This window comes from Panthera pardus, unplaced genomic scaffold (genome assembly GCF_024362965.1).
Source record: "Panthera pardus isolate Hobbes unplaced genomic scaffold, ASM2436296v1 HiC_scaffold_13, whole genome shotgun sequence".
Taxonomy (NCBI): domain Eukaryota; kingdom Metazoa; phylum Chordata; class Mammalia; order Carnivora; family Felidae; genus Panthera; species Panthera pardus.
This window is the reverse complement of record NW_026526688.1, coordinates 132,489,331-132,501,118: the sequence shown is the minus strand read 5'-3', so window position 1 is coordinate 132,501,118 and position 11,788 is coordinate 132,489,331. Positions and strand designations below refer to the sequence as shown.

The following is an 11,788-nucleotide window of genomic DNA, read 5'->3' as shown; positions in this document are numbered from 1 at the left end:
AAGAAAAAAAAATCAATAATTTAAGTCCACTTTAAACACTGTATCATTTAGGGGCACCTGGGTGGCTCAGTCAGTTGAGTATACGACTTTGGCTCAGGCAGGACCTCATGTTCTATGGGTTCAAGTCCCATGTTGGGGTCTCAGCTGACAGGCTCAGAGCCTGGAGCCTGTTTCATATTCTGTGTCTCCCTCTCTCTCTCAAAATAATAAACATTAAAAAAATTTAAAGAATGTATCACTTAAAGAGTGTTAGAATGCCCTTAGAGTCTGTGATAATACTTTAATAGAAAATCACTATCTGATTGGTGAGTATTGGCAAATATTAGATAACAGTATACAATATACTATGAATACAAGCATAGTTCATTGAATTGAGAAGCACAAACTATGTGCTCAGAATTTATTAAGGATGGAGACTTGAGTAATTAATCACTAACAACTTATTGATGTTTATTTACTCTATAACAATTCTGTGCATCTAAAATGAAAATTTTTCTTTTGTTTTAAGTGAAACTAACATTTGACAATAGTGAGACCACTTTTTCAGGAGCTGAATTTCGTTATTTAAGTTATTGAGCAATGGACTAAAAGTTTTATGATGTTTGTTTCTTATATTTATGAAATGTTCTCATTTCATATCTGAACTTAAAAATAGCTTCCTCTTATCTTCCACCCTTGTGTCCTCTCCTCTAGTAAATAATGCCCCTCTTCCTTAGACTAAAAATGATGAATATTGTGGCTACAGTTCCCAACTTCTCTATGACAGATTAATGATGGTACCAAGGTATCAGATTTTTATTTGAACATTGATTCAGGGGGGAAAAAAATATTTGCAGAGCTGAAAATTTTTAAATAGTTGATTATACCTTCTAAGAATATAATTAGAAATATCCAAATAAGCTGGAAGTCAGTATTAAAAAATTCCACAAAACAATGACATGTGGACACTTAAATTTTCCCATTATATGGGAATTTTCATGTAATTCAAGAAAAAAAATATCATGTTCTTTATATGTTCCCGTATGTCCTCTTATAGTGTCTATATCTTAAAATCACAAATCACTGTCTACATTCCAGTTTAACAACTAAAGTTTTTTCTTTCCACATACAAGATTTACAAGGAATTTGACCAACTTGACCTTTTGATTCTAACAACCAGGCATTAGCCTAATCAAGAACGGAAATAGATCAAGCCTACAGATCAAGCCTCGCTGACCTCAATCATTTAACATGTTAATTCTGATAGTTGAAAAATCTTATTCAGAAAAAATAAGCATCAGCAGCATGTTTAATTGCAAAAAGCAAGAAGAATGAGCCTCTTCAAAAGTCAGAATGGCACACTATCCACTTCATACTTTACAGAACTGCCTCCATTGCAAACCACTTTATCTTCTCATCTCTGGAGCATCCCAGACGCATTCTTTAACTGTGAATTCACTGGTCTTTCCTCAGAATCAGTAACCTTTTGAGTGAGTGTGGGAAGTGGGGAAGGAGACAATGGTGTCTACCTGGGGCTGCAGAAAGCAATGACAGAGCAGAACAGGAATGCTTCAGTTCTCTTGGCCTCTGTGTTCCTGGTTATTGTGTCGCAGAGCCTTATTGGGAAATATTTTCTCATCTGGCATTCCAAGAAATGGAAGGCCCCACAGCTGTTTTATAGTTCTGTCATTAAATACGGGAATGTCCTAGCCTGCCAGAATAAGAAAACTGATAGAACCAGATTTGTGGTCTGAAATCCCTTTCAGAAACGCCATCGTGTGGCACTTTGGAGCAATGACCGGAAGAGTCCTGTGGTGGGTCATATGGTTCATCTCAACCTGGCTAGTCTCCAGCGAAATCTATTCCTATAACTCTCTAAATTCATATTAAATCATCCCCGTGGGCAGAGAGTAAACCACGGTGAAATCTGTGGAAATCTTGTTGTTTTTAGAATTTGTGAACTTCCCCTCACAAAATTGACAATATGACAAATTTATGTGTGTAATATGTTTAAAGGGAAAAAACAATTTTTAAAAGCAGGAATAAGAAGTCTATTTTGAAACTTTATAACTGTGTGCTTTATATTTTATAGAGATAGCTGCCAGCTGAATTATTAAAATGTGTGATTAGAGCCCACAAATCAATAATATCAATTCATTTGGGAGACATCCAAAATAGACATACCCTCCCCCCACCAAATGTCCACAAAACCTATGGATTATGGTTATACTAATAACACTGCAAGAAATTACTTAATCCATATTTATATTAAAAGCAGCATTTAGTAAATAAGAGCTGATACCTTAGATAGAACTAATAATAAAAAGGACCATTTATCATTAATCTCATTTCACACATAATTCTTACAGTGGAGGTGTGAGATAAATAAATAGCGCAATCCCCATTTCACAAGGGAGAAAGGCAGATGAAGTAGTTAAGTAATCTCAAAACAATATTAAATACCTAAAATGGACTCAAAGCTTTGCTACCTCTCATTTCTGTTCCAATATTCAAGCTTCATCTGTAATTCTCTTTCATTTAAACACCTTTTAAATACCCAGTAAAGTTTTTTTTTAATATAAAAAATGTTTTTAATTTTATTAAGTAACCGACTTTAAACATCCTGGGAGAAAAACTAGAAAAAGATAATTCATAAGTCAACCCATTCCTGTAGAGATGTGCAAATTACCCTATTGATGTACACAGTTTAAAGACCTTACATCTAGCCTCATTCTAATAACTGATTCCACTTAAAGACATTAAAATCATGACTCCCTGCTCTTCCTAAACATTTCAGTAATAGTTAACACACAAAGTGTTTAAAATATGCATATAATATGTGACAAGCATTGTTAGTTTTACACATACTAATTCATTTAAACTTCTCAAAGCCCCCATGAGCTAGGTAATAGTGTGTGCATGTGACAGATGAAGAAACAAATACCGGAGGCTGAGTGATCTGCCCAAGGCCAAACGGCTAACTGGTGGCAGGGGGGAGTCAAAGCCACACTCTGGCCCCAGAAGCAGCATTCTCAAGCAGTAACACTGCTCCCAGTCAGAAACTGCCTTACTTCTGTAGCATATAGAATAAATTACCATTCCTCTATTTTATCTACTGAATTATGAGATTTGTCACCTCCAAACAATTCAAACAGTGCGACAAAAATTCACGTCCTTGAGAGGTCATTGTGAATCCAACTTAATGGGCATAGATTTCTAAACATAGTTTTTAATGTTATTAATGTCATTTGTCTAAATGACAAGTTGTTACATACTTGAAATCACAAAACCGAGCTTGAGTACTGAAGGATGGAAGGAGCCTCTCTGAACTTTTCGTACGTACACCTCAACAGTAGCCTTGCAGCTGTTAAACAAGTATAATTGTGAGGCACATGTGGTTGCATTATATTACCTTAATCTATTGTTTACCCCAAAAGAAACAAAAATCTATTCCATTTCATTTTATTTAGGACTGATTCATATTAATAATTTTTCTTCTAATTCAGAAATGCTAAAACTCTTTAAAAGAACTAGTCATTCCTCCCCACTTTTTTAGAGGACCCCTCAGTGCCCTTCCATGACGCTGAATGACAATCCCATAAATGAAAAATCTAGTTAATGATATTGTACGTAAGTAATGTTTTAACTGCAGAGTAGTTTGTGTGTTTGTTTCTTTGTTTTTCTAACCACAAAACCAGAGGGGGAAGTGTGGGAGCAAGTGGGTGGGGCAGTGACAAAAAAACCTCATGACACATTTCTCCGCCTCCCTGTGTTGGTGGAGAATGTCTGGAGCAGCATTTAAATTCTGGGAGGTCCTGGCTGTCAGCAGCAAGAAGAGAAGGCCAGGACTGCCACACTGTCCAGGACTGGGCTCTCTTCTCAGCAGCCACAGACCAAGGTAAGCCCGCAGTGCACTGTCCTATATACTCAGCTTCGTTTCAGGGCGAAGGGCAAGTGGTAAGGAAGAGTTTAACTGTAAAGCTGTTATGCAGACTTGTTCTTGTCTTTTCATTGAGCATGCCAGATACATTACAGATTTCCTGGAGGAAAGGTGACTGGCTGTTTTGAAAGCCAGTCATCTATATAACTCAGAAACACTTTGAGTCCTCAAAAGAACTAACACTATTTCTTCCAATCAGAAAAAAATAAACATTCTATGCCCCTTTCAAATGTTTCCATATACATTAGTTTTAATGGACAGATGGTTGTGGAAGCATTTAAAAGGAAAAGGATCTTTAGTGGTAATGTAAGCTAATAATAATGCTATTTTTTGATGATTTAATGTATCCATCCTATTTTCAAGGGGGAAAAAAAAACCTCCCTGAATATTTTACTTCTGTATTTAGCCGTTAAATTTTTCACCAAAATACTTGTATGACACTATGTAGACTTGTTATCATGAATAGAAAAGCTGTTGACTGTTTTCAGTGTTTTGTTTTTTGTTTCAAATTTCTAGAATGTCTTTCTTAAATAACTGAGTTTTGAGATGGCTTCATTTTACCTAAGTAGTATCTTTTTAATAATTTAAGAATCACATTTAACATGCATGCTTGAAAAATGGAGAAAGCAAGTTTCTTTCTGTAGTTTTATGTTCTTTCTTTTTGTGTTTTTCTTCTCTAAGAAATGAGTATACTAACACTAGCTTATTATTTTAATTAAATTACTAATGATCTGTTTGTAGGTTTAGACAGCTGGAGATATCAGGTAGTATTGGTATAATCCCTGGAACTCTAAATTTTAAAGTTAAATATAGACTCGTAACATTCCTCTCTCCCTTACCCAATAGTGAGAGATGGAGAATAGAGGTGGCATTACAAATATTAACTCAAAAGACCATAGTGAACGAAACAAAAGTTTTCTCCAAAAGGAAGAAAATGTTCTACAAAAAATATATTTTATTTGTAATTATTTTGTAATGTGGTAGCAAACAAAGGTATCACGGTTTTACCCTACAAAGAGATTAAATATTCCTTACAAAATGTTTTGCAGGAAAAATAACCATGAGAATTGCAGTGATTTGCTTTTGCCTCTTGGGCATTGCCTACGCCATTCCAGTGAGTACAGCTGAATCTAAAGGAAATTTCTCAAAATACATGAATTGTGTGCTCCCATGTGCTAAGAACACATTCACATTGTAATCTTTCTTCATCTTTTCTGTTTCAAAGATTAAACAGACTGATTCTGGGAGCTCGGAGGAAAAGCAGGTAAGCATCTTTTAGGTTTATCATGTCCTTAAATTAGTTATGCAGTTGTACAGGAGGCACCACAAACATATTTGTTGCCATTTTACTTATTTTCATAGTCATGCTGTTAATTGGTAAGTACTGACTGCCTGCTTTCAACCCAGGCCAATACTAAGTACAGTTACAGATGGTCCTCAACTTATGATGGTTCAATTTACAAGTTTTCAACTTTATGACGGTGAGAAAGCCATATGCATTTAGTAAAAACCATACTTCAAATTTTGAATTTTGACCTTTTTCTAGGCTAACAATACATGGTACAATACTCCCTTGTGATGCTGGGCAGTGGTAGTGAACTGCAGCCTTCAGCCGGGTACATGATTACGAGGCTAATCACCAATATGCTTTCAACCATTCTGCACCAATACAACTATTCCGTTTTTCACTTTCAGTACAGTACTCAGTACATTACATGAGATATTCAACGCTTCATTATAAAATAGGCTTTGTGCTAGATGCTTTTACCCAACTGCAGGCTATGTAACCATCCTGAGCAGTTGAAGGTAGGCTAGGCTAAGTTATGACACTCGGTAGGTTAGGTGTATTCAATGCATCTCTGTATGACCTACCATATTTTCAACCTGCAATGGGTTTATTGGGACATAGCCCTTTTGCAAGTTAAGAAAGAGTTGGATAGGTTTTAGTAAGTATATGCTCTTAACATCAAATTAGACTTTTTTTTATATAATAAAATAATGCTCTAGGCCATTATCACTTATGTAAGATGAATTCTATGAAGTCATGTGACTTTCTTTCCATGAGTCAACATACCATGCTAGACGTAGAAAACTCCACCCTTTAGTAAGTTTAAAATTTGTCTCACATACTGGATAGTTTGTGTGACTCTAATATTCAAAATATCTTCTAAGATATTTGCTAAGAAGCCCATTATAAAAAGAAAGTCGTTTACACTGTTTAGATCTTGTCAGCTAACTTTAGATAACAATTCTCTACCCAAACAGAAGACCAAATCAAACCCTTTATTATAGCTTTTTGACCAGCACCATAGATGTATGTGCCTCTCCAAAACAGGTGAAACTGTGCCAGCCAAACAACAAATGGGCATTGTCCTGAGGAGCTCAGACAAAAAGGCACAGAGCTCAATGCCAGATGAACAGAATAAAGGCCGTAGAGAGTTGCCTGGGGTCACTGAGAATAGATTGCTTAATGAAGACATTTAGAGAAATATTGCTGTATGCACATTTGGGTGTGCAAGTAGGTGTTATAGGCATGTCCAATTGATTTGAGAAAACAAGTATTGAATCACAATAATAAGCCAGAAAAATTAACATTTCCAGAAAAGATAGAGGTCACACTATTTGAGGCAAGAATTAGTGCTTTTAAGAGAACAAATATGGTACATGAAGCTATGACAGTACAAATTACTAAATGTCAGGGGATTCAACCTTCCAGAATCCTAGAACCTTAGAACTAGTAGGAAATATGGGAAAGTTAATAGGAAACACCTCTGGAGATGAACACTGGTTATTTGTGAGTGTTAGGACTATTAGGGGGTTTAGTCTCCTTACTTTGTTCATCTATATTGTCTCCATATTACCTTGTTTTAAATCATAAATTGAACTTATAAATACATTCTCTATGAGCCCATATTACATGTCTCATCAGGAAATACATATATTAATTATTAATTATATGTAAGTTCTAACATATTTGTATATAATCTTTATATACATATTTGTATATAATCTTTCCAAGAGGGAAACTTGAACTCATCTAGACCGGTAGTTTTCATATCGTTTTTAGGCAAGGAACCCCTTCTTTCAGCAAATGCTTTGAGAGAAGCCCACTGTGAATCTGCTCTGGTTAGAGCCATCCGGCCTTGGGGAAACCCCAAGTGCCCCTGACTGGCTGCCTCCCCGCCCCTCCCCCACTCGGTGGCTGGCTGTGAAAGGGACTCTGTGGAACCACCAGGATTCTCATTCTCAATGACAGGGATGTGAAGGGATTGGCTCTGGGTGATACAGCCCATCAGATGACACTTACTCAGAGCAACTTCCGTTCCTCTGCACTAGGATAATCATTTTCCAGATAAATAACTTGGCTAGAGGAAAAACCATTCATGTCTCTGGCACCTTAGAGCAACAGAACTGTGTGATGATGTTAATATTCTATTTCTGCACCGTCCACTCAGAGAGCAGCTAGACACATGTGGCTATTGAATGAAAAATGTAGCTAGTGCAACTGAGGAACTGAATTTTTATTTTACTTAATTTTAATTAAATAACCACATGTTATATAGCTGGAGGATACCATATCAGACAGCACAGCCTTAGAGAGTTCCCCCTTGTTCCATAGAGGAAACAATGAAGATCACCACTAATTAAGGAACTTCTGCTTTAGCTGTGCTTTATCTGAGAGGAAATTTCAGCTAGCAAGCACAGGACTGCGCAGTATTCAGTATGCACAGAATGCATCAGTGCAAAGAGCCAGTTTGCCTGGATTTGAACCCTGGCTCTGCCACTTTCTACCACTAACCTTCCTTGTGGTTGAGTTTCTCCTGATCTGTAAAATGAGAATAATAATGATACTCATCTCACAGGGTGTTGAGAGGATTAAATGAATAAATATTTGTAAATCACTTTGAAAGAGTGCCTGGCCCACAGTAAGTGCTATGTAAGAGTATATTAAATGAATCTCGGGACACCTGGGTGGCTCAGTTGGTTGGGCATTTGACTTTGGCTCAGGTCATGATCTCGCGGTTCGTGGGTTCCGGCCCCTCGTCGAGCTCTGTGCTGACAGCTCAGAGCCTGCTTCAGATTCTGTGTTCCCCTCTCTCTCTGCCCCTCCCCAGCTTGGACTCTCTCTCTCTCTCTCAAAAATAAATAAACACTAAAAAAAATTTTTTTTGAAGAGTATATTAAATGAATCTGCAATGCAAATAAATGCTAAAAGAGGTATCTAAAGCTCTGGTTGACCATATACATGCGTATTATTCTTATCCATCAAGGTCAGTGAAGTGTAGTTGTTTTTTTCAGCTTATCTCTTAGAGATCCTTTATGTTTCTTTTTTTAATAATGACAAATATACAACATTTTTTGTAGCTTTACAACAAATACCCAGGTGCTGTAGCTACATGGCCAAAGCCTGACCCATCTCAGAAGCAGACTTTCCTAGCACTACAGGTATTTTTAATTTTAACTAATTGTAAAAATTAAATTTTTCACAATTAGAAAACAGCAACAAGAAGTAGCCATCATGCAGGCCATTTGGGCCAGTTAAATGGAGCCTTCTAGCCCTTGGGTAAATGTGAGCTTCGGCTAGCAATTGATCTGGTCAAGTGGCTTCCTCCCACTTTAAGCCACCCACTTTTGAGGCTGAAAACTGAGAACTGCTTGGGACAGCAAAGGCTGACTGTTGAATTAAAATGTTAGGCACGTTTGATGTTCACTGCCTGATATGTGTCCCTCCTTCTTCAGAATACTGTGCTCTCTGAAGAAACTGATGACTTCAAACAAAAGGTAAGTTCTCACCTCAAATCAGAGGCTGACCATGCCTTAGAGAGATGAAAGAAGCCACTCTTCCTCCGAATGACATTGCCCAGGTTCAAGTCTGACAAGATTCTGTTAGCAAATTTCCCAGTAAATTGCCAGTGTAAAACTTGCTCAGAAGAAAAACATGTATTTACCAAATGGCAGAAATATCAGATTTCTTCAGATAAGTTTAGGGTGGCAGGAAGTGTTTGCCAATGTCTGTTATTTGAAATACTAAGCCTCTTAACATTTTATTTAAGGTATTTTGAAGGTGTTTTTTCCAATATCCGATAAGCACCTAATTAATGCCTATGAAAGCCAAGATTTTGTCTCTAGGAACATTACTGTTCCTAACATAACTGTTTATGTGACAACTATTCTTTTTATTAGGACTATTAATATATTTGCTAAACAGAGAGATAAGTTAAATTTGTTTTCCTTAAGATCTGTTTGAATATGTTAAGAATCTCTAATTAGGAAAGCTACATAAATAACCCAGTATATTTGCGAATCAGAAGTTTAATAGACATTAACTGGTTAATTTAATTGACAGCTTTGAGCTGCAATTTATCCACCTTTTGTTTATCATGCTAATAAGGAGGTGGTTTTAGGTTTCGGTGCATGCATTAATATATGGGTGCTCCAATATCCTGAGAATTCTTATTTCAAATAGAACAAATAACCTCACAATTATGTATCTGTATTTATTTCATCATTGAATTTGGTCAGTTAAATAATATCTAATATGAACGAGGAAAAGCAATGTTATCAGTTTAAACGTCATACTCACATATATTGCTTGAAATTGTCTATGAAAATAATTGTTTATGGAAAATCAAGCAAAACACCTCAGATTATGATTCCACTATCCTTGTGTTAAAACGAAATTGGAAGATACTCACATTTGCTCCTAAAAGTCACTGAGTACATTGTTCTGAAGGCAAAGATTCTGAAAACAAAATAGTTTGAAAGACACTGTAAAGACTAAGGGAAAATAAAAACCTTTACCCGAATTTTTCTGGCCATCTTGATTTTTAGACCCTTGCAAGTAAGTCCAATGAAAGCCATGATGTGGATGATGAAGACGATGGAGACGATGTAGATAGCCAGGACTCCGTTGATTCCCATGACACAGATGACGACTCTAACCAGTCTGATGAATCTGATGAACTGGTCACTGACTTTCCCACCGATGTTCCGGCAACCCAATTTTTCACCCCAGCTGTCCCCACAAGAGACTCATATGATGGCCGAGGTGATAGTGTGGCTTATGGACTGAGGTCCAAATCTAAGAAGTCCCACAGATATGAGGACCAGGTAAATCCTTTAACAGACACATCAGATATTTATGATTAGAGCCCAATTCTAGGAACTCCAGGTGTGCATATGCACATTCATTCATTCAGTTAGCATTATTAATTTATGACTCTAGAACACAAATATTTTTCCCATTGGTGATTTTATGTTTAAGGCCATGCTATTTCTCCCTAATTTTGCCTCTCAATCACACTGCTCTTTTTCCAAATCCTGGCTATAAAGCATTTATTCTATTCACTTTTTTAGATTAAAGGAAAAAAAACTTTGGAAAACAGCAATTATCTTCACAATATAATGGTCATGTTTTGAAGCTAAATACCTAAGATGAATTGGAGAGTGGCAAATGACACTAAATGTGTAGTGGAAGAATCTGTATTTGACACATAGCCTTGCCATTTACTATTCATTTTACTTTTTAACTTTCAATTCATTTTCCCTTTATGTAAAACAGGGGTCATGAGACCTAATTCATAGTCTTCATCATATGCATAATTGATGTACCTGTTAAATTAAAGGAGATGAATATGTGAAAAGGCTTGGCAAAATGCAAAGTAACATGCTAGTCTTGGTTTTTGCTTTGGCCAAATTTAGACAATTTTTAGTATAAATTGGCCTAAAAGTTAGGAAGCAGAATTACAACGCGCCCATCCCTGACTATTCATTTCATCTTTCTTCCATTTGTTCTGTGATTCAGTATCCTGATTCTACAGAGGAGGACTTCACATCACTTGTGAAAAGTCAGAGTACGAAAGATGACTTCAATGCCGTCCTCCTTTCCCACACCGTGCGGCGGTCTCCTGACAGGGACAACAGCCATGTGAAGGACAGTCAGGAAACAAGTCAGGTGGATGACCACAGTATGGAAACCAAGAGCCGCAAGCACTCCAAAGAGTATAAGCTGAAGGCAAGTGATGAGAACAATAAGCATTCCCATGAGATTGGTAGTCAGGAAAGTTCTGATGTCAGCAGTGAGCTTGTTGGCCAAACAGTTCAAAGCAGTGAAAAGGAGCTAGACCAACACGCTGAGAGTGAGGAACAAGATAAACACCTGAAATTCCGCGTTTCTCATGAATTAGATAGTGCATCTTCTGAGGTCAATTAAAAGGAGAAAGTGCAGTTTCTTACTCTGCTTTTAGTAAAAAGAAGAAAAATACATGATAGCAAGATGGGAGACAATATGAAATGTTTATTTCTCAGCTTAGTTGGTGAATGTATATGTATATGGATCTGGAAATAGATACTATTTTTGATCATTCGTTTAGTGTGTCGCTTCATGGTAACATCCTTGTAAACTAAAGCTCCAGGGTTTGGTCTATGTTCTTTCCATGTAAGAAATGCAAACTATCACTGCATTTTAATGTTTGCTATTCTTTTATGAATGGAAATTTATGTAGAAGCAAACAAAATACTTTTACACACTTATAAAAGAGAATATAAAATTTTATGTCACTATAATCTTTTGTTTTTTAAATTAGTGTACATTTGGTTGTGATTACTTTTTGTGTGTGTGAATAAATCTTATACCTCAAGTATAATGAGAGTTTGGTGGTATCTGTGGCTTTTCTTCCCCCCACCCCCAGCTTTATTGACATAAAAATGACATATAACATTGTGTAAGTTTAAGGTGTACCACATGATGATCTGATACACTTATATACTGAAAAATGATGACCACCATAACATTAGTTAACACCCTCTATCTCGTCACTTCCTCTATCCTATCACATAATCATCACTTTTTTGGGTGAGAGCGTTTAA

At 36.5% G+C, this 11,788-nt stretch overlaps 1 protein-coding gene across 2 annotated transcripts; it reads left to right on the top strand.

The window, feature by feature from the left end:
• The first annotated feature begins 3,746 nt into the window (after positions 1 to 3,746).
• Positions 3,747 to 11,565, top strand: SPP1 (secreted phosphoprotein 1). 2 transcript variants are annotated; one of them, XM_019464775.2, is made up of 7 exons: positions 3,747 to 3,877; positions 4,969 to 5,033; positions 5,145 to 5,183; positions 8,285 to 8,365; positions 8,660 to 8,701; positions 9,752 to 10,030; positions 10,725 to 11,565. In XM_019464775.2, the coding sequence occupies exons 2-7, from the start codon at positions 4,980 to 4,982 to the stop codon at positions 11,130 to 11,132; spliced, it is 903 nt and encodes a 300-aa protein (XP_019320320.2). In that variant the 5' UTR covers positions 3,747 to 3,877; positions 4,969 to 4,979; the 3' UTR covers positions 11,133 to 11,565. The 2 variants fall into 2 exon arrangements, with proteins under 2 accessions (XP_019320320.2, XP_019320322.2); XM_019464777.2 differs by lacking the exon at positions 8,285 to 8,365.
• Positions 11,566 to 11,788: the final 223 nt, after the last annotated feature.